The sequence below is a fragment of the Peromyscus maniculatus genome, chromosome 1 (genome assembly GCF_049852395.1).
Source record: "Peromyscus maniculatus bairdii isolate BWxNUB_F1_BW_parent chromosome 1, HU_Pman_BW_mat_3.1, whole genome shotgun sequence".
NCBI lineage: Eukaryota > Metazoa > Chordata > Mammalia > Rodentia > Cricetidae > Peromyscus > Peromyscus maniculatus.
This window is the reverse complement of record NC_134852.1, coordinates 108573928-108596613: the sequence shown is the minus strand read 5'-3', so window position 1 is coordinate 108596613 and position 22686 is coordinate 108573928. Positions and strand designations below refer to the sequence as shown.

The following is a 22686-nucleotide window of genomic DNA, read 5'->3' as shown; positions in this document are numbered from 1 at the left end:
AATTAGTCATATTACTCACACTCTCCAAAGTCCTCCAAAGAGCGGGCCATGCTGACCTTCTAACAACACTGACTGTGCTTAAAATGCATCCCTAGAGTTAAAGTTTAGTCTTCTCACTTGGATTCTGCCCCTCTCTCCATCCTTACCTTCCCTCTTCCGTTGACTCCCAGCAACACCAGACATCTTGAACTGATCTCTTTTTTTTTCTTTCTCATTTAGTTTTTATTCATAATCATAAACTTAACCCTACAATCCAGCCAGACTGGGAGGGGAATGAGGGGAATGAGGAGAATACGGAACCCAGAGAACTTCAGTGAGAGCAGAGATTACAGGGTATTACAAGCACATTGGGTGGGGGCATCCTCCTGAGCTACAGAAGGAATGGTCTGGTAGGTAAGATGCCTGCAAGTCAGGAAAGTCAGAGTTGTCCACAGTCAGCAATGCTGATCTTCTTGCTGGTCATGTTCCTGGACCCAAAATGCTCCATGGATTCCATAATGTCCATGCCTTCTATACTTCATCCTGTTCTCATCCTCAAATTTTTCCTCATAGATGGCCCTGCCACCAGTGCCATTATGGTGTTTGAAGTTGCCACCGTGGCACATGAATCCTGGAATGATTTTGTGAAAGGAGGAACCTTATATCCAAATCCTTCCTCTCCAATGCTCAGAGCATGAGTGTTTTCTGCTGTCTTTGGAACTTTATCTGCAAACAATGTAAAGCAGATGCAGCCCAAGGGCTCGCCACCAGCGGTGACATTGAAGAACAGAGTGGGACTGACCATGGCTGCAGCACGCAGAACAGGGGACAGTGGCGTCTGCAAAGTCTTGATCAGATCTCTTAGGCTGTCGTGTGTCTTTACTCATGGTGTACTTACTGGCAGACTTTCTTCCAGCTCCCAACTTTTACCCAGCTCTTCATTTTTTCCTATTTTTATTTTATACACACACACACACACACACACACACACACACACACACACACACACACGTATTTTTCTCAAATGTATCTAAGTGTACCATGTGCATGCAATGCCCCTGAAGGCCAGAAGGGGGTGTCAGATTGCCTGGGACTGGAGTTACTGACGGTTGTGAGCTACCGTGTGGGTGCCAGGAATTAAACCTGAATCCTCTACAGAGCAACCAGTGCTCTTTACCAGTGAGCCATCTCTCCAGCACCTTTGGGTAAATCTTAACGCAAGGCTCAGCTCAGGAAAACCTTCTTCATTGCTATGCTTCGTCAACAGACTCAGTTATGTCCTTTGTCCTAAATACCCCATAGCTTCCTCCAAATAAACCTTTTATTACTGCATCAGCCACACTGGTAGTAATTACTTACTTTGTTTGGTGAGGTTTTGTAATCTACTTGCTACTGGCTAGACCACTGTGATGGTCTGAATGAGAATGGCTCTCATAGGCTCAAGTGTGAGTACTTGGTTCCCAGTTGGTGCAACTGTTTGGGAAGGATTTAGGAGGTGTGGCCTCAGTGCTGAGTGGTGGTGGTGCACGCCATTAATCCCAGCACTCAGAAAGCAGAGGCAGGCGGATCTCTGTGAGTTTGAGGCCAGCCTGGTCCACAGAGGGAGATCCAGGACAGCCAAGGCTACAAAGAGAAATCTTGTCTTGGGACAACCCCCTCCCCCTCAAAAGAAGATGTGTGGCCTTGTTGGAGGAGTTGTGTCACTGGGAGTAGACTATGAGGTTCAAAAGCCCACCCATTCCCAGTTAGCTATCTCCAAGTCAAATAAAGGTCTCAGCTATTGCTCCAGCGCCAGGCCTGCCGCCACCATCCCCATGTACGCCTCGATAGTCACAGGCTCACCCTCGCAAACAGCCCCCAGTAAACTCTTCCTTCTATAAATCGCTCTGGCCATGGTGTTTTGTCATGGCAATAGAAAAATAACCAAGACATCTACTTATCTCTTTACTACCAGTGCCAACTGAAATTCTTGGCAAGTGTCAGTTAGTGGTTGTTTCAGTAAGTCCCTGGAAGCTGCAGACCCTCCAGCCCTTAAACCGCATGCAGTGGCTGCCTCTTTTCTGACTGCCCTGAACTCCCCTGAGTATGCCTTCTAGTTGCCAGGTGTCAGGTGGATGGAGTGATGATTGTGCACATGAAAAAGTTTAAGCCTTGAAGTATTTACCCTTTTTTCTCAATTTGATTCTGAAACCCCCCATTTAACCCTTGACACAGCAGGTCTAAGCTGTTGGCACCCCCTGAGACTGGGTAGCTGTCAAAGGGTTAAGCAGTCTTTTGTGATGTGCAGACTTTTTCAACATTCCATTCTGACTGCTTCTTGGAGGTTTTTGCCCTCACCACCTGAAGAGTTCAGGAGACCCTGAAATGGGCTGTAGCTGCCAGTGTCTTGGGTGTGAGCAAGGACAGCCTGATCCTATCAGTCCTAATTTTCAAGATCTACAGTCAAGCAAGACAAAATTAAAACATTCTAAACAGACTGAAAAGAATATCAAAGAATTGATCAAATTAATCAAGTTACAACATTATTTTTTTTTTCAAAGAATGGATGTATTTAACAAGTTTCCATGGGAGGGTTAACATTTGGCTGTTAGAAATCAGTAATGAATATATGAATATATATGGTTTTGTTTATATATATTGCTTTTGTTTATATATGTTGTTTTTACATTGATTTAGTTCGTGCATGTGCAGGCATGTGCACACATATGTGGAAGTCAGAGGACAACGTTTGGAGTTTCAGGGACTGAACTCATGTTCTCAAGCTTGGTGGCAACCACGTCTCCTTACTGAGCCACCTCACTGGCTTTGGAGAAACTGTGTTTCTTTTAATTCTCTCAAAATTAAAAATTGAAAGTCTGTCATTAGTTTCCTTAAAACTCCAGCGTCTTTAGCATCTTAGTTCAACGATTTTTATAAGAAAACTCCAGATAAAACCTTTTCTACTGATGGTTGTTACATTATCTTTTCATCTTTCACTCATTTGTTTATTTATTTTGGCAATGCTGGGGGGGGGGTAACTCAAGGTGCCTTGCACACGCTAAGAAAGTACTTCACTGCTGAGCTACATGCCAGCCTGCACACAATCCTCTCTTGACAAAAAGAAAACACAAGAGTGTTTTTAGTTTCCTGTCAATGCTAAGGCCTATCTATTTCAAACAGTTGGGAGACATAATCACAAACATGCAAACACCAACACACATTTAAACATCTACAGCGATAGACATTCCCTTGGCTTAGAGATTTCTCAGCCAAATATATGTTGGTAATTTTAAAACTGCAGCCAGTTCCCTAAGTTCCCTGTGGTTTTAAGTTGGGTGAGATAGTTCTCCAAACCAGTTATAACTAAGCATTTTTACAACTTAGTTCTTGGACTGAAGAATGAATAAACAGTCAAAGGTTGTTCTAAGTGGCATTTATCTAAATCAACGAAGTGAGAAAGGAGACATGAAAAAAGGGATAGACTTGTGAGCACAGATGCCACCTGTCTTGTGCCAGCTTCTGATTTTTCTTGGCAGCACGCTGAGGCTTGGTGCCAGACCCTACTCAACCATCCAGCAGTAATGCATCAAGCCCAAAACTTGGACAAAGCTTTTGTTAAGCATGTACAGTGTTCCTGCTTGACAAGTCTTTTATTAAAAGAAAAAAATCTTTTATTCCTTTTTAATTTTTTACTGTGTGTGTGTGATTTGGAACTCATGTCAGCAGGTTGCACACATGTCTTTACCTGGTGAGCATCTTACTGACCTCTGAATCTTACTTCTTATGTGTATGTGTATGTCTGTGTGAGTGCATGCCATGTGTGCAGATGCCTACAGAGGCCAAAAGAGGGAGTCAGATCCTGGTGCTGGGAACCAAAGTTAGGTCCACTGAAAGAGCTCTTAACTGCTGTGCCACCTCCCCAGGCCCTTCAATTTCCTTTTAAATGCAAGAACATTAAAATCAATCCTTTGATTTTTCTTTTGTTTTCCCAGACAGTTTCTGTGTAAAAGCCCCGGCTGTCTGTCCTGGAACTCACTTTGTAGATCAGGCTGGCCTTGAACTCACAGAGATCCTCCTCCTCTGCCGGGATTAAAGGTGTGTGCACCACAAATGCCCTGCAATTGTTTACTTTTGACACAACCCTAATAAAGAAACTTGAACTCCATGTCTAAAAGAGACATAAAATACTAATGGTAGATGTTTCATCACTTAGCAACTCACCAGGCAAAGAGGAGGCTCGGTTTTGCTTTTCTTCCTTTTTAAGTATTGTCAAGCAGGCTTGATTATATACAATTTATTATTTTGGTTTTGGTTTTGTGACAGTATATCACATTGCAGCCCAGGCCGTTCTCCTGCATCTGCCTCCCAAGGGCTGGGATTACAGGCCTTTACCACCATGCCCAGCCAGACACAAGTTTTTACCAACGTTTAAGTGACTGTTGCTTTTACGTTTAGAAACCAGTATTGACCAAAGTGTCAAAGCATAACTGAGACTCCCAGATATAGATTCTTATGTAAGAGTCCTATTTTAGTGCCAGTGAGAGTCAGAATTAGCACACAGTCTTCTGACAAACCAGGTCACTTCAAGCATTACAACATAGGACCGAATTTGCCATGTTCCAGGGACGGTACCCAACGCTCTGCATAAATTTTACTTCCTCAGAAACTTAGAGGTAGATACTATTAGTATGCCTACTTTACAGATCCAGAAGTTGAACGTTAGATGACTGAAGTAGCTTATCCAAGGACATACATGTTGTGAGTAAGCCACAGTCAAACATGCTCAATTGGTTTTAGTTACGTTATGCTACCTGTTTCCTCTAGAGTAGTGGTTTTCAACCTATGCCTGTCACCTAAGACCATTGGAAAATACAGATATTTATAATTCATAACAGTAACAAAATTACAGTTATGAAGTAGCAATGAAAATAATTTTATGGTTGGAGGTCACCACAGCATGAGGAACTGTATTAAAGGTTCCAACATTAGGAAGGCTGAGAACCACTGCCCTAGATGTTTGCCCTCTAGGATGGAAGTGAGTTCTACCACCCACTAGTGAGCCTGGGAGAGGATTCCGAGCACCATGTGAAACACAGCCCCAGACCCTTAACTGTACCCTGATGACATAGAGCCTGAGCAGAAAAATCAAACCACGGTATGCCTAGACTTTAGACCGACAGCAACTGTTATTGCATTTGGTCTCCTCAGAGTTCTCTTTCAACTCAAAGCTGAGTCTGTGCTCATCTTAACTAAGTTGGAATATTGATCTGCCTAGCCTCAGCACTCCTAGTTCTTAGGCTAGACCTATATACAACTACATAGTTCTTAAACAGTCTTGAGGGGGAGGGGGAGACACCAACCTGGCAGAATGAGCTGCTGTGGAATATATTTGTATATTGTGAAAGAACAGACACATATGATTTCACCCAAGCAGATCAGTGGTTACCACCCAGAGTGGGGCTGGAATAAGGGAATGGCAAGATGGAGACCGTTCTTGGGTATCAGAAGTATTTTGTTTCTTCTGTGTGTTTACAATAATTCTTTAAACAATGCACATTTTGTTGTTGTTTGTTTTGTTTTTGCCAAGTGCTTTGATATATATTTAAACTAAAAATGTTTTTACAAAGAAAAGACAGCAAATGGAAGTCTATAATGGTAAAGGGGTATCCTATCTGCAACTCACCTTCAAATGGCTCATGAGGAATCATTATTTCATGAGAAAGGGGGAAAAAACAGAAAAGAAGGGGGGAAAAAGACACACTCCATGTAGCGTATTTTCATTTCCTTTTATTGAAGGAAATAGAAACTTGTGCTGCCAAGGCAATAGTGCCTCTGAGCATGACAAAATAGTCAGTGGGGCTGACATGACAAGCCACAACGCTGGCCAAGCATCCTACCACAGCGGGAAAACCAAAACCACAAATAAGCAGGAGGTAGCAAATATCCCCAACACCCAGAGAAAGCATGTCCATTTGCAGAGAGCTTGGTCATGCATTTAAAAGGAGGGTCCCCTTATCACTAGTAGCACATCATCTCAGATTTGGAGACCTTTTCTTTTGACTGAAATAGTTAAGCTACCAGAAGATCTGAGTTCATCTTTCAGCTCCTTACCCCAGGTAGAAACAGAGGCTGAGATCTTGAAATATCACATAGTGTAGCCAGACAGGTGCTGAAGCCCAGCCACGTGCTAAAAGTAGCTCCTCTTGCCCTCTCACTTCTCACACTGCTCTTCCTCAGCATGTGCTCTAGGAAATCTCTCAATGCTATAAATAAGATTTATAACAGAATGCAGGCAGCAGCCTAGGGGATGCAGGGAATCAAAAGCTGCTACATAGCTAAGACCATTTCACTAGAAATAGCACAGGGAACACTACTGGATCATGGTTCTCCCAAACAGCTGCTAGAAGCACACACAGAGAAAAACATGGCAGTTCTCCCATGTCAGGATCAGCTGCACCAAGGTCTGGTTCAGGAAACAGAGCCACTTCATGTCCCTGGCAGATTATCAGGCCCCATGGCATTCCAAAGCTGTTACGGTTTTCAGATACAATGAGGTGTTTGGGCAATTTGGTCACAGAAAGAAAGCACTAAAGAAATCTCAACTGATTGCAAATTGATAATGCTATCAAACCATAAATTTATGTGGTCAAGAACCGCTTGTGAGGAGTAAGGAATGGGATGGTTGAGATCTCTGTTTCGTAGAAACAGGATTATTCAGGTAACCCTTGCTCGTAAGTCACCTCCCCATGCCCACGAACTGGAAGGGATTTCTATTTAGAAACGGCCAGTGCTGGATAGGTCACCCAGTCTGCAGTTCTCGTCAGTGCTTGACACATGGTTTCCAAGGATCAAAGTCTTGAGAGCACTAGATCAGGAAATGGGAGAAGCAAGGCAAGGAGAGGAGGACATGAGGGGTGGGAGTTCCCGAAACGAGTGTTTCTTTCCTAGAAGGCTTGGCACGATGATGCTGGGGTGAACGTGGTTTCAGTGGCTGTTCTTGGTTGCCTCCTTTGCTGCCGCAATCAGTGGAGTGAGGCTGGAGAGGGGCTTGGCAATCTTCAGGAACTGATGCTAGAAGGAGAAAAAGGAAAAAGAATACGATTATTGACCATTCGTACTTAGCAACCATTTTAAGTCAATAAGGGCATCATGTCAGATCATCCTCAAACTGAAGGAAAAAAATATACTTTGTGTGTGTGTGTGTGTGTGTGTGTGTGTGTGTGTGTGTGTGTGTGTGTGTGTGTAGGTCACAAGACAACTTACCAGATCAGTTCTCTTCACTATTACAGGTAGAGGGTAAATGACCTCAGGCTGTCAGACCTGGCAGCAGGTACTCATACCCAGTAAGCTATCATACTAAGTATACAAGTTTTACTTATAATAGTCAATACTTATAAAAAATCCAAGCCGGGCGGTGGTGGCGCATGCCTTTAATCCCAGCACTCAGGAGGCAGAGCCAGGTGGATCTCTGAGTTCGAGGCCAGCCTGGGCTACCAAGTGAGTCCCAGGAAAGGCGCAAAGCTACACAGAGAAACCCTGTCTCGAAAAACCAAAAAAAAAAAAAAAAATCCAAAGGAAGAACTAATAGCTTTATGTTCATGTCATCATACAGAATATTAACACAGCAATTGACACACTAAAAGCAGGATAAATCCATAAGTTTTTTTGTTTTTTTTTGGGGGGGGGAGATAAGGTTTCTCTGTGTAACAGCTCTGGCTGTCCTGTATCTTGCTCTATAGACCATGTTGGCCTCAAACTCACAGAGATCTGCCTCCCTCTGCTAGGATTAAAGGTGTAAACCTCCACGCCCAGCTCTTATCCATAGAGATTCTGAGTGAGAGAAGTAAGGCAAAAAGAGTTCATTTTGCATGATTTTGTTTCTTCCTAGGTAAAATTAAACTATTGGTAACTAGTATTTCTGGAGAAGACACTGAGGTTTAGTTTTAAAACTACAGCCTTATCCTATTAGCCAGGACTATAAGCATACACCATACCTAGCTGAGAATTTCTTGTTAAATCCTTGACTCTTGCAAGGCTAAGTGTTCCTGTAAGATTTCAATAGTCTGGTCCTTTCCAAAATTACTTTCACTAAAATAGACTTTGAGCCATACTTTCAACTAAAAAAATAAATCATTTAAGAGAAAATACCATATGAAAATGTTATAGAAAACAATTCTTTATGTAACACAGAGTCCCTTACCTAGAATGGTGGGTTGTTTCTGTTTTTGTTTTTTACAATTGTCTTGAGGATAGAGACTGTTTCCTCCATTTGATAATAAATATCAGAGGACATTTCTTTTTCTGAGCAAATGTGATATTTACAGTTATCTAACATATCTGGTTCTTCTACCATGCTGATAATAACTTTAATTAGTATTATTATATATGTGTAGAGACACATACATAGAGGCATATACATCTATATTCTTGGCTGAAGTTGATTCAGCTCTTACTGGGACAGATACAGGATATACAGAGGAACTGGGAAGTATGAATGATCTTGGCTAAAGAAGCTATGAATCCCATATTGGGATTCTACATTTCTGTCTCATCCTATATATTTCTGTCCTTATGTGTCTTCTCACAGGAGAAACAGATGTGAAACTTCATGATGTAAGATTCTGAAAAGTCTAGGTTTTGAATATTTACCAGATAACAATGGCAAGTTAAAGAGCTGGGGTCGAGGGCCTATTTTTCTGACTCTTCTGCAGTAAGAAAGCAGTATCATCCAATACTCAACTAAGAAGCCTCCTTTTAATTCTCTCAACAAAGTAAACTAAGTAAGCCCTATAAACCTTCCAGCTCTGACATGTTTTGAATCTACAGAAGCAGTGATCAAGAGCATGTATACTTGGGAGGCGAACAGACATGCTGAAACCCTATATCCTCTATTTGTCTACTTTAATCATACTAGTACATTTCCTCACCTGCAAAAATGGGAATAACCAATCCTATAATTCACAGGGTTGCTGTGAGAAACAGGTATGTCTTACTGCTGAGTACAGACAGAATGGGACAGTCACTATAATGCACTTATTATTTAGTAACACTGCTGTATCAGGAAGAAAACTCCAGAGGGCACTTTTTTTTTTTTTTGTTTTTTGTTTTTTTTTTTTGTTTGTTTGTTTTTTTGAGACAGGGTTTCTCTGTGTAGCTTGGCGCCTTTCCTGGAGCTCACTTGGTAGCCCAGGCTGGCCTCGAACTCACAGAGATCCGCCTGGCTCTGCCTCCCTAGTGCTGGGATTAAAGGCGTGCGCCACCACCGCCCGGCCCAGAGGGCACTTTTAATAGCTACATTTTGGTACCTAATTAAGAATGTTTTCGATAACAACAGACTTAGCACAGTATTGGTACATTTCCCAATGCCTATAATTTCCAACACACAAATCACATGAAAGGCAAAAAGGATTCTACATTGTACCTGTGTTTAAGGAGCCTTTTCATCCCAAAGGATCCTACAAATAATGTCTTATACTTGGCAGAACCCAGATCCCATACCTAATAGACCAGTGCTCAGAACAGTAGCCTCAATTACAAACAGATGTTAAAAATGCAGGTAAGTAAACATCTCTATTCAACTCTATAAATATTTCCTGAGCACTAATTCTCAGTCAGATGCCCACATAAAAAGAAATCCAGAGAGTAACAAAAGAGTTTACAGTAGAGTGGTCAAGACAGAGAGGCTCATACGTAACTAATACAGGGCAGTGTGCTAAGGTCCCATTTTGTCTATTCTGCTCAGTCATGCTCTGGCCTAGTGACACACAGTAACTGATTAATCTGCAGACATACACTCTCACCTCCATAAAGCTGAATGTGATACTTCCTAATAAATTAACAGTTTGCAGTTCAGTACAATGACAAGAAATAAGAAATTGTATTAAAATAAATGCTAACTCTAAATGATGTCACTTGCTAACAGTAATTTCTGAAACCTTTATATAAACTAAGCTGTGACTGCAGGATAAAGTACTTTCTATAAAAGACTTGGTAAATCCAACTCTGGGTTTTCACTACACCCTTCTAGAGTCTCACTCCAAGCAGAGTATTGCTGCCACCATCTGAAGTTTGCAGTGTTGTGTCTGTGAAGACTCCAAAACTGCACTATCCCCCAGACCAGCGATTCTCAACCTGTGGGGCGTGAACCTCTTGGGAGAGTCCCATACAGATATTTACATTATAATTCATAACAGTAAAAATTACAGTTATGAAGTAGTAACAAAATAATTTTATGGTTGGGGGTCCCCACAGCATGAGGAACCGTATTAAAGGATCGAAGCATTAGGAAGGTTGAGAACCACTGCCCCAGATCGCTGTTTCTCTGTATTGTTTTCATGTATCCCAGTAAAACGTAACTTGTACAAAATTCAACTTCTCAGAGAGCTACTTCTCAAGACCCAAATTTGATAGGCTAATTTAGGCAAAATAAAAGACGTCTGAATGTCAGAAAAAACTTCAAGAGAAGCTCAGAAATTAGACTTTGAGTGGAGCCTAGGAAAATGTGTAAGGTTTAAATAGACTGAGGAAGAAACTAAGGGATAAGCAAAGGCCCAGGAGTGATGGTCAGGGAGTTAGAAATACAAAGGGAGACAGTAGGAGAGAAGTCCTTAGTAAGCAACCTCAAAGACAAAAATAAGGTTCAAAGGCTTAGCTAGTGCTTCTTTCACCGAGGCGGCTCCCTGCAGAAGGACAGTTACCTGCAGTAACTCTTTAGCTGAACCTCTCTTCTCCACATCCATCTCAAGACAGCGGTTCAAAAAGTCCCGGAAAATAGCCGATAGCTTCTCTGGGTTCTGAAGTTCTGGGGTCCCATTGGTGGCAATGAGGTACAAGGCCTGGCAATACAAATGAAGAATCATACTGTTTTCACTGAGGCTCTCTCTTGGTCTCAAGACATACCCTCTAAAAGTACAGCCAGCTGGGGCATGCTCTAGGACCAATGAGGCAGCTGTGATGTTCTGCAGAGAATATACTAACCCAAGGGTCAAGTTTAACATTTCAAGGCCATGTGACCATGTATATGCACCTAATATACAACTTCTTTGCTAATAAAACAATGTTTCACTGGGTGATTGTGATGCACACCTTTAATCCCAGCACTCGGGAGGCAGAACCAGGCAGATCTCTGTGAGTTCAAGGCCAGCCTGGTCTACAGAGTGAGAGTCAGGACTACATAGAGAAACCCTGTCTCGAAAAACACAACAAAACAAAAAACAAAACAATATTTCATATATCCACAAAAATAAAGAGTACATTTACAAAGTACTTTGTACACTTCCGAGGTGTTATAATCTAAGGGTTTATTCTTTTTCTTGATTACAGATATAAAGGGCTTATTATTCACTGAGCATGGTAAGTTAAACATCCCTTTAGTTGCTGGCAGAAATTGCTGCTGACACCTTCACTGAACTCAGTCACCCAAGAGGACTATAAAAAAGCATCAACTGCTTTTCTGCTGCTTCCCTGCCCCAACATGAAGGAACTCTTGAAAAATAAAGAGAAACATACGTTTTTATAAGCACCAAGCTCTTTGATTACAAGGTTTGTTCTATCTCTCTCTCTCTGTCTTTGTCTCTCTCTGTCTGTCTGTCTCTCTCTGTCTGTCTCTGTCTCTGTCTCTGTCTCTCTGTCTCTCTGTCTCTCTCTCTCTCATTTTTTGAGACAGGGTTTCTCTGTGTAGTTTTGGTGCCTGTCCTGGAACTCACTCTGTATACAAGGCTGGCCTCGAACTCACAGAGATCCGCCTGCCTCTGCCTCCTGAGTGCTGGGATTAAAGACATGCCACCACACTCAGCTGCACTGTCTCATTTTTAATGACCACAGTGACTCTGAGTAAGAGGCAGGGCAAATGACTGTCCCCTTTCACATAAGACTATACACCTGTTGCACTCAGTGTTCACCTGTACTCATTCTAATCCCAGTCTTATTGCCATCACACTACACTGATCACCTTCATATCCCAGGCAAAGGAGGATGTGTTACATGTGGAGTCAGAGGGCAAAGCTGGGACCAAAGGGTAGAAACTAAAGACCGTTTCATTTTGAGATAATGAAGCACTTTCCAGGAACTGGAGCTATCCAGCGGTGATATGAGCATGTAGTCAAGGTTGGATCTCCCTTATAGGGGAATTCCTGCACTAGATAGGAGGATGGATGAAATGAGAAAATAAAAGCCATCAAAATCACCACTTCCTTGTTTGCACCTTTGTTGTATACTCTGCCTCCCTCTCCCATTACAAAACAGAAACACGTCCATGCTCTAATCCTTTATTCTATCTAGCTTCTCTTATCTGGTTAAGGACATCATTCTTGTAGTTGCCATTTCTCTCTTGCAGATGGTCATTTTCTTCTCCCCACTAATTCATTTTCACCATTAGCAAACACAACTTTTAGCCTACCTCTTCTCAACTCTACCTAAAGATATTGTTCCATTTCGCTGTGACTCTCCATAACAAAACTCATATAAGAGGAGGAAAATATTTATAAATGCCATCTCAGTTTCCTCCTTTTCTCTTCTACGGGTTTATTCAAATTACGTGTTTGTCCCTATCACTCTGCTAACTTGCCAGCAAGACCCTGCTGGAGGAATGTGTCACTAGAGGCGGAGCTTCGGGTCTTGCCCTCCTTGCAGTTTGTTCTGTCTGGTTCATTCATGGGCGGTTCTAAATGGAAGCTCTCAGCATCCTGTTCCTGCTGTCATCCTGCCCCTCCCTCCCATCAAGAACTCTTACCCCTGGAACCATAAGCACAAACTAACTCTTTTCTTCTACAAGTTGCCTTGGTCACAGAACTTTAATCACCGCAGCAGGAAAGTAACCAATGCAAAGGTCACTTGAAGTTCTCAGCAATTCAGGCTGTAGTGACTGTTGATTCCGATTCACCTTGTCAAGATACCTTCCAAGTCTGCCTCTCACCTGCGTTCCTACCAGTGCCATCCAAGCTCCCACTCTTGTCTGAATTATTACATCAGTCTCTCACTGTATTTCCTGAAGAAGGAACCGACATGATTCATTTCAGGCACAAACTGTACCCTACTACTATTATCTAGCTGAAAATCCTTTCCAGTGCTGCAAAATAAGAGCCAGGCTCTCACACTGGCCCACAAGTCTTAGCGGCAGGTCCTCTCTCATCCCTGACTCTGACTACCAGTCTACTTTCTCCTCACTCCTTTCAGGGAAATGGCTTCCTTGATTTTCCTTGGGGCTCAACAAGCAAAAATCAAATCACATTCTTGATACTTGGAAACTCTTGCCTAAGGCTAAATCTTTCATTTTTCTGCTGAAATAACTAGCAAGAGAAACATCCCTTTAAATAAAACCTTCCTCATTACTTTTTCAATCATTCTTATTCTACATTTTTTCAACAGCAGTTACCATCTGTTACTATATAATAATTTGGTATTATTATCAGAACAATATCTTGTATATAATAGGAACTCAGCCCTTCCTTCCTCCCCCCAACCCCACAATGCTAGGAATGAGCTCTAAAAATAAGCTATATCCCCAGACCCTGTTATAGTTTACATTCATTTATTTTAAATTCAACAGTATCTAGTCTTTGGGTTTATGTGTATTGTTTTTATGTATTTAGTGTGTGTACACGTGTATGTGAGCACATGTGAACCACACAGTATGTATGGGAATCAGAGGACAAGTTGTAATAATTCATTCTCTCTTTTTACCATGTAGGTCCCAGGGATTAAATTCAAGTCATCAGGCTTGGTAATAGGAGCCTTAACTCACTGAGTCATCTCACCAGATCCTTGGTTTTGTTTTTTGAGACAAGTTGGCCTCAAACTAGCAATCTTCTTATCTCAGTCTTGTGAGTCTAGGATTATAAGAATGTGTTACTATGCCAGGTATACAGAGAAAGAGCCTGAATCTAATTTCCTGGGATTAGAGACAAAAGCCCAAATAATTTGAAAGAAGATGGGAACACTTACTCTCAAAGGGTTTTCATTGAGGTATGGGGGCTCCCCCTCAATCATTTCAATTGCCATGATACCCAGGGACCAGATGTCAACCTTGGGTCCGTAGGCCTTCCGTGTCACAACTTCAGGTGCCATCCAATATGGAGTTCCCACCATGGTGCTCCTTTTGCTCTGCTCTGGAGTTATCTGTGCACAGAATCCAAAGTCAGCTAGAAACGGGGAGAGGAAAGACACACTTAGGATAGTCCATCAGTAAGTGCTGTGTACCCACACATGGCCGTCAAGTTTTGCTCTCTGCAATCTGTCTCCCCAAAGCAGAATCACTTGACTGCTGGCAGTCTACTCCTCATTCAACCATGAAGAGAAGAAGTAGGAGGGATATACAGAACATCGCTAGCCTTCCACCTTCTCCTCAAACCAAGTGGTCAAGGCGTTAAAGTCCAGCAGGTCATTTTGCCCTTAAGTGCTTGGCCCTTTATACATAAAAAAACCATTTCCACACCTCAGAATCTTGTAATTAACTACTTCGGTTATTTTCTGGGCTGAATTAAACCCCAACCCCCAACACTGAAATACGGCCCTAATTTTATCAGCTCCTTACTCTACATGCTAACAAAGTCCTCTCGCAGACTGTCTACCCACTTATGACACAGTCTGTCTAGGTGACTGGTTTCACACCTTTGTACAAAATGTCCTTTCACATTATACTGAAAGTACACATTTATTTAAATTGGTAGTATCCTGATAGTAAAGACTGTCTTCTTTGTACCTCTAAGAGGATTGGCATATAATAGATATTCAGCAATTGGTTACTGAATAAATAAATAACTGAATGAGTGAAGTTGCATAAAACTTTTTTCTAATTCATGACAAGTCTCTCATATGAGACTGAAAATTCCTTGAAGACTGATAAAATGTACCCTCAGAGTCTATAAGAGAACCACAGAAGCAGGCATTCAGGGGGGAAGTATTTCAATGTATAAAAGAATTGAGAAATAGTGAAAAAATACTGTAAGATAATACAGAGGAATATAAATATCCCATAATACCTTATGAAATAACAAAGTTTGTTTGGTGAATGCTATAATTATTATTATTTAATTACCATCCCACCAGAGGCATAGCCCTGCACATACAAAAGTGTTATCATTCTAAGACTCATACTTACTTAACTTGACGGAGCCATCCATTCCCAGCAGAATGTTGTCACTCTTGATGTCTCTGTGAATGACTTGGTTTGAGTGTAGGAACTCCAAAGCTTGTAGACACTGTTGAAGTAGTGAGCACAGAATAAAGAAAGAAACATATAATTAGAAGACTAACAATAATCTAACCTCCTCATTTTAAGATAAAGTAAGGCCCCCAGGAAGAAATAGACCTGCCCCACATAAAGAGGCAGAGCCAGCCATATAACCAAATCTTCTGTCTCCTAAGACATTCTTTTAAATTCCTAAGCATTCTTTTAAAACTCCATGGGGCAGGGTGGGGGTGTAGCAGGCTGAAGAGATGGCTCAGTGTCCACACTGGGCAGCCTCCAACCTGAGGGGATCCTATGCCTTTGCCCTCCTTGGACATCCACATACATGTGCACCTAACCCTCCACCCCAAACACACACACAATTTAAATTTTAATTTAAAACTGCATGCTGCTTTCATCTTATAATTTTCCTTTAATCAAAAATATTCTATCAATATATTCCATGTCAAAAAAAAGGAGACACATGGATTTGATGTTTGTAGACGGTCTTATTTTGGGAAAGGAAATCTGTACTATTTGGGACACATTGAATTTGACATCTCTATAAAACATGAAGACAAATGTTCAGTGGGCACCTGAGTTTATTTTAAGTCCTATACAGAGATTGATATTTACAAATTATTTACAAAGACAGATTTTTTTAAGTGCTGAGAAGTAAAACTATGGCCTCAAAAATACCAGGCATATACTCTCACTGACCCACACTGCCAGCACCAATAGACTTTTAAGGTTTAGTAATGATCACAACCAGTAAAGGATATGAGAAAAATTGAGAGAGAGAGAGAGAGAGAGAGAGAGAGAGAGAAGGAACAAAACAAAACACCTATTGTGATGATTCCCCAACACATACACACAAACTTAAACACTTATATTTACCCAACAGAGTGAGTGGCAAATGGTACAATGAAAATGTCTGGTTCTGGGGAAGTGAGATGGCTCACAGTTTGCCACCAAGCTTTATAACCTAAGCTAGATCCCTGGAATCTACAAGGTGGAGTTGTCCTCTAACCTCCACATGTATAGCACGGCATGTACACATCCACATACATGCATGTGTACACACACATATACACAAATGCAAAAGAATTTTTTAAATAAAAGGCAGTATCTTAAAAGAATTTAAAAGTAGATTTATATATTTTATTTTATGTGAGAGGGTTTTGCCAGCACGTATGTATGTGCATCATGTTCAGTGCTTGTGGAGGTCAGAAGAAGGCATCACTATTAGACTTTAAGAATAATAATACCACCTATTTATATAACGTTTCAATTTCTGGCCCTGTTTCTCGGGGCTTTGGTGCAGTTTTTGGGATCAAACTCAGGGCCTAATGTATACTACACTACTCAGCTGATCTATACTCTCAAGTTCCCAAGTGCTTAAAAGAAAAAAAATCCATAGCCTTTAATAGTCACTTCATAAATATGCTGAAAAATGGTGAATTATATACTTCAAGGGGATGAATTATATAGCATACGAATTATATCTCAGTAAGCTGTTTCCAAAGTGGTAATGATCTCTATTATAGTTTAAGAGTAGCAATACCACTGATTTAACACTTATACTTTCTTGTCAAGTTTTCTGTTGGTACAGTTCTGGGGATCAAACTCAGGGATTGTACAAAGATGCCATTTAATTATTTTTACTGGGGGTGAGGTCTATGTGTGCACTCAGGTCGCCAGGCTTTCACTTCAAGGGTAGAGGTGAAAAAAGTTAAATAATACAATTTTTGACCCTCCAAAGGGCAGCTACATCTACACAACTATCCATCATATCTGTAGTATTAAAATTTCATAGGAAGAATGTGATGGGGAGGGCTTCTTGGGAAGAGTTTGTTTATTTATTTATTTCTTGGTTTTTCAAGACGAAGTTTCTCTGTGTAACAGCTCTGGCTGTCCTGGAACTTACTTTATAGGTCAGGCTGGCTTTGAACTCACAGAGATCTGCATGCCTCTGCCTCCCAAGTGCTGGGATTAAAGGCATGTGCCACCACTACCTGACTGGGAAGAGTTATTTTTAAAAGATTATAAAATAATGAATTAGTGGTAGAGCAAATGAAATCAGAACTCCTAGGAATTACAGGTTGGAATTAATTTAACTGTAGGGATTCTATATTACAATGTTGCTAATGCATTTCTTTCACATTAACATTGGCTAAATATGCACTCTATAATTTCATCCATATGCCTCTAGGTTTTCCACCATCAGACACTAATCACACTCATCCCCATAAATTTTTTAATCTTACCCTTCCTTCAATATCCTAACTTTTCTACTCTTGGGTATTAGAAAATCTCAGTCTCTCAGTTCTGGGCATGGTGGCACTTGCTTTTAATCCCAGCACTCGGGAGGCAGAGGCAGGATAATTCCTGAGTTCGAGGCCAGTCTGATTTACTGAGCAAGTTCCAGGACAACCAGGGCTATGCAGAGAAACTGTCTCAAAAAACTAAAAAACAAAAACTGAACAAACTTCAGTATCTCAAGAACAAAAACACTAGTATCTTCAACATTTCTGTTTATTCCCATCATCATCGTTCTCACTTGGAAATGTGAAAATGTGCCTATCTTCTGCAGATAATGCTTCTCATGGAAACCTTCTGGAAAGCTTATTACAGCATTATAGACCCCTAGATATTTAACTGCAACAAGGAAGGAGAATATCTATTTAGGCCTTTCCTTTTCTGGCTTGTTTTGTCTGGAGTTATGATTGCTTTTGGTCTGCTTGAGACAGGGTCTCTTGTATCCGAAGCTGGCCTGGAACTTGCTATGTAACCAGAGATGATCTTAAACATCTGATCTTCTCACCTCTACCTCCCCAGTGCTGGGATTACAGACAAATGTCACCATCTCAGGTTTTCGGCCTGGAGTCCGTTTATTCTAGAATTCTGCTGGCTTATGTCTTCATGTCATTCAGATGCATATTCAAACCAAGGTGGAACCTTCTCTGACTACCTATCTGAAGCATGTCATTTACCTTCTTACCAGCTTTATTTCCTTCACAGTACACAAAGCAGGGAGGCAGGAAAAAATGGTTCAAATGTACGTTCAAATAAAAGAGATGAAGAGAAATATTATGTGTTAGAACAACTATAATCACAGATTCAAAGTATAAATGACTGTTTTAGTATGTACTTGTAGTTTTTCTATCATGATTGGAACAGTTAGCTTTAAAGAACATAATTACAGAAATTATAAAATACAACCATACAATATGAATGATAAGTGCCAGAACTAACTTCTCCCATTTCAACAGAGCCCAGACTGAAGCCTCTTTATTGTGTGAACTTTCAAGGACAATAATATGAAGTCACTTCCTGTTTGACCCTTGGCCTTACCTCCCGGCATACAGCTGCTATCTGGCCTTCATCCATACAGGTTTCTGTTACCACATCTGTCAAAGAGCCTCCAGCCAAGTATTCCATGACAACCCATAGCTCATCTCCCACAAGGTAACTGCAGGAAAACGGATAAAGGGCAAGAAGAACTAGTTAGAATATATTAAGCCACTGCAGGGTTTCAAAACCAAGGAACTAGGATATAAAGGAAACTACTTCAGGCAGATTAAGAGTCTAGGGTCCCTTACTCCAGGAAAAAAAATCAAAATTTGGAGGACAGAATCAGTAATTTTAAATCACCTGAAGATACACCTGGGAAAAAACAAAACATACATGGTTTGTGAAGTCCCAAACACTAAAACTAAGAATACCATGCTGAAATATAAAATCATATTTCATTGCAATACCAAAGGACACCTCCTAAAATTAGAAAGACTAGCATTATTCCCACAGCTATAAAAGTATTCAGGCAGTATCCACACATGCGAAAAGGATGGGATTTGGAAGCCATACTATCATCAAAAGAGGGCTACAGGATCTCCTTGAGAGTTCTACTAGATCTGAGATCCACAAGGTAAACTGGGTGTGGTTCAAGAGCCTAGCCCCAGGGTCCAGCACAGTAGATACCAATATTTACTGAATAAATCCATGAGTAAGATAATACATATGTTAAACGTATATTATTATAATATATATATTAAGTGAAAGGGTGGTGATAGGTCTTCAAAAGCTGTAAAATGTACACAAGGTTACTAGGCTGACAATGACTTTTATGTTGAGTTTCTAGGATTCCAGCCTCTTCTAATAAACCAAAGCTGTGGTTTGGTAGCCTGGCACGTTATAAACTGACCTTAGTTGGAACTGAATTTGACTCAGAGAACAGATCTCTCAGACCCATTACATGATAAATAAAAAGGTAACTTAATCCATCTGGTCAACTCACTGTAGACAAATGAAAAGAGGCTAAATGACTTGCATTAACCTTCTGCAAAGAAACTATGCTGGAAAAAACACGTGTTGGCTTAAGTTATGAGATTTGTCATCTTTTCTTCATCCTGGTAATCCTCTTACTTGGTAGATGGGAAAACTTGAAAGATTTTAAGACTTATCTCAAACAAAGATATAACTTCAGTCCTGTTCTTCTGTAACTTTCTTCTGGTGATGCTGGGAAGCAAACTCAGAGCCTCACACATGCTGGCCAAGCATCCTTCTATCACTGGGCCACATCTCCACCCAATGGTGATTTTTTTTTTAAGGTGGTGAAGAATAAATAGGACAAGTTAAAAATGGCGGTGCATGTCTTAATCCTAGCAATCAGGAGGTAGAGGCTGGTAAGTGAAAATGTTCTGTGTTTTCAGTTTAATGCAAGTTGATATAAGGGGGGGAATAAATTTCAGTTAACCACAAACTTACTAGTAGCTAACAATGAAACAACAGGCATGGGGGTGGTGTGTGGGGGGGGGGCAACAAATGGATGCACTTTTGTTAAATTTAGAAAACAGAGTCCCATTTTTTCCATGGTGGTCAGATTTCAAAACACCACCAAGGCTGGAGTGAGCATCACGTTTTAAGAGTTTATAGACAACAAGGAGTTATTCAGGAGGGTGAGCAGGATGAAGACATGTTTGGAATATAGAATGAAATAAAGACATCAGGCAGGAGGACTGAAGAGGCGAACTTCCCTAAATCAGAAAGCACAGTAAAAGAATCAGTTGTTAGAAGCTAGGGGTGGTGGGGTTAGCCATCACCCAGGAGGATTTTCCAGCAATCAAGGAGCTCAGCACAGAAAATACTTAGATGGAAGCAGTTCCAAGTGCTGGCTTCATTTTCTCCTCTAACACATCAGTCTCAAAGGCCTGAAACTTCTGATAGGACCCACCCACTCCATACCTGTCCAGATAGTTGACAATATTGGGGTTTTTGTTTTCCCTCATGACCAGGATCTCATTAATAATCAGCTCTTTCTTCGGCTGCTGCTGAAGATTCATCTGTTTAATGGCCACCTGAAATACCAGTACATTCAATGTACACCAAGGGTCACACAACATTTACTAAGCATACATTCAGCACTACACCTTAAGTACTAAGGAAACAATGAAGAGTAAGACATGGCCTTAGCCTTAAAGTAATTAATAACTTATCAATGTTAAACAAATGGTTTTCAAAGGGAATTCTCTCAACCGGTAGCATTTAACATAATCTCAAAGACTGTTGGAAAAAAATGTTCTCAGGTACCACTACAAACTTACTGAAATACGTTTTAATAAGCCCCTGTGCTATTCTGACATATCAAAATTTGATATCTCAATATAAAAAAATATTTTAGCCGGGTAGTAGTAGTAGTAGTGGTGGCGGCGGCGGCGGCGGCGGCGGCGGCGGCGGCGGCGGCGGCGGCGGCGGCGGCGGCGGCGCACGCCTTTAATCCCAGCACTTGGGAGGCAGAGACAGGCGGATCTCTTTGAGTTTGAGGCCAGCCTGGGCTACCAAGTGAGTTCCAGGAAAGGCGCAAAGCTACACAGAGAAACCCTGTCTCGGAAAAAAAAAAAAAAATTTAAAGGATCACTAGATAGAGAGTTGGTACTACCTATTATCCCAGCACCCAGAAGGCTAAGATAGGAGAACTGTACATTGGTGACCAGCCTGGCTTCACAGTTAAACTGTCTTTTTAAAAATGGTACTAAAAAAACAAAAGAAGCTATGAGAAGTTCAAAGAAGTTTATTAAAAAATAAAATAATAATATGTTCTGAATATGGGACTGGAGAGATGTCTTAGCAGTTAAGAGCATGTTCTGCTCTTACAGGGTTCTCCAAGCATTCACATTAGGCAGCTCACAACCACCTATAACTCCAGTTCCAGGGGATCTGATGTCCTATTCTGACCTCTGCAGGCACCTGTAGTTATATGCACATTACACCACCACCACCACCACCACCACCACCACCACCACCACCACCACCACCACCGCCACTCACATACACATATGGCATGGAAAGATAAATCAGGGATTACCAGGTTAAGAAATATTAAGAAAGGGGACAAGATTCCTAATGCTTCCATGCGAAAAAGAGCTTCATGGGTTCTTTGTTGATATAAATAAAACAAAATCCCACTTAACCACTTAATACAAATAATAAGGTATACTTTAGATCCCTAGGTATTAGGTATTCTTCTAAAGTGTTCATAAATTTGTTACCTTTCTTTCTTTCTTTTATTTTTTTGGAGACAGGGTCTCACTGTGTAGTCCTGAATCTGACTTGCCTAGAACTCATTATGTAGACCATGCTGGCCTCAAACTCTCCCAACTGCTAAACTTAAAAGGCTTGTGTCACCACACCTAGCCAAATTTGCTATCTCATTTAATCTGAGGTATCTTGTATATAACTTTTTCAACAAATGAGGAAATTGTGATTCAGAGAGGATCCGTGACTTGCACGCACAGTAATTCAGTAGTAAAATCAGAAATAGACTCTTCAAAGGCTATTTCATTTGGGTCAGTGATACAGGTCAGCAGGTAATGGGATCCATTTAGCAGATGGAAAGAAGCAATTCCTGCAAGTTTTCCTCTGACCTACACACGTGCTGAGGCATGTACACATACACATACACATAAAAGGTACTTGGTTTTTATTTATACTGCTAATACAGACTAGTCCCCCACTAGTTACACACACTGGGTAACACTCTTCCCATTTGAAAGCAAAAATGGCTCATTTGCCTAGAAATATTCCTCAGCTTGACATCCAAGTTTCTCAATGTTATTTCCCACTGCACTCTACTACATGTTCCATGTTTTTCCTGCCTCTGTTTAAGATCACCTCTGTCTAGAAGAGGCCATACCAATTTTACACAGTCAGAAGCTTTATATCATGGCAAAGGAAACTTCATCCTCAAACCGTGTGTGTGTGTGTGTGTGTGTGTGTGTGTGTGTGTGTGTTTTCCCCTTTTTAGAAAGCCCTGTAAGATCATGTTATTCCTATTACTTTGTATGAAGAATCAGGTATATATGTGTGTGCATGAATGTATCTAGACATTTCAGAGCTTAACTAAAAGCCTCAAAACTCCAATGTCAAGCACAGGGATCAACAAATATAGCTGGTTCTTAGAGAGAAAGAGAAGCAATAAGTTCTTTGTTTTGAACACACACACACACACACACACACACACACACACACACACCACTACTACTACTACATTCCATAGGGTTACA

At 41.0% G+C, this 22686-nt stretch overlaps 1 protein-coding gene across 8 annotated transcripts in view; it reads right to left on the bottom strand.

Annotated features, from left to right (window-relative positions):
- Positions 1 to 5725: 5725 nt before the first annotated feature.
- Pak1 (p21 (RAC1) activated kinase 1) overlaps positions 5726 to 22686 on the bottom strand; it is a 114884-nt gene continuing 97923 nt past the window's right edge. For all 8 annotated transcript variants that reach the window (XM_076547533.1, XM_042280206.2, XM_042280213.2 and 5 more), the window contains 6 exons: positions 20369 to 20481; positions 18479 to 18596; positions 15056 to 15155; positions 13900 to 14096; positions 10656 to 10793; positions 5726 to 7029 (listed from right to left, as the gene is read on the bottom strand). In XM_076547533.1, coding sequence (XP_076403648.1) covers positions 6943 to 7029; positions 10656 to 10793; positions 13900 to 14096; positions 15056 to 15155; positions 18479 to 18596; positions 20369 to 20481 — 753 coding nt within the window. In that variant the 3' untranslated portion in view covers positions 5726 to 6942. The remainder of the gene's footprint in view (positions 7030 to 10655; positions 10794 to 13899; positions 14097 to 15055; positions 15156 to 18478; positions 18597 to 20368; positions 20482 to 22686) is intronic.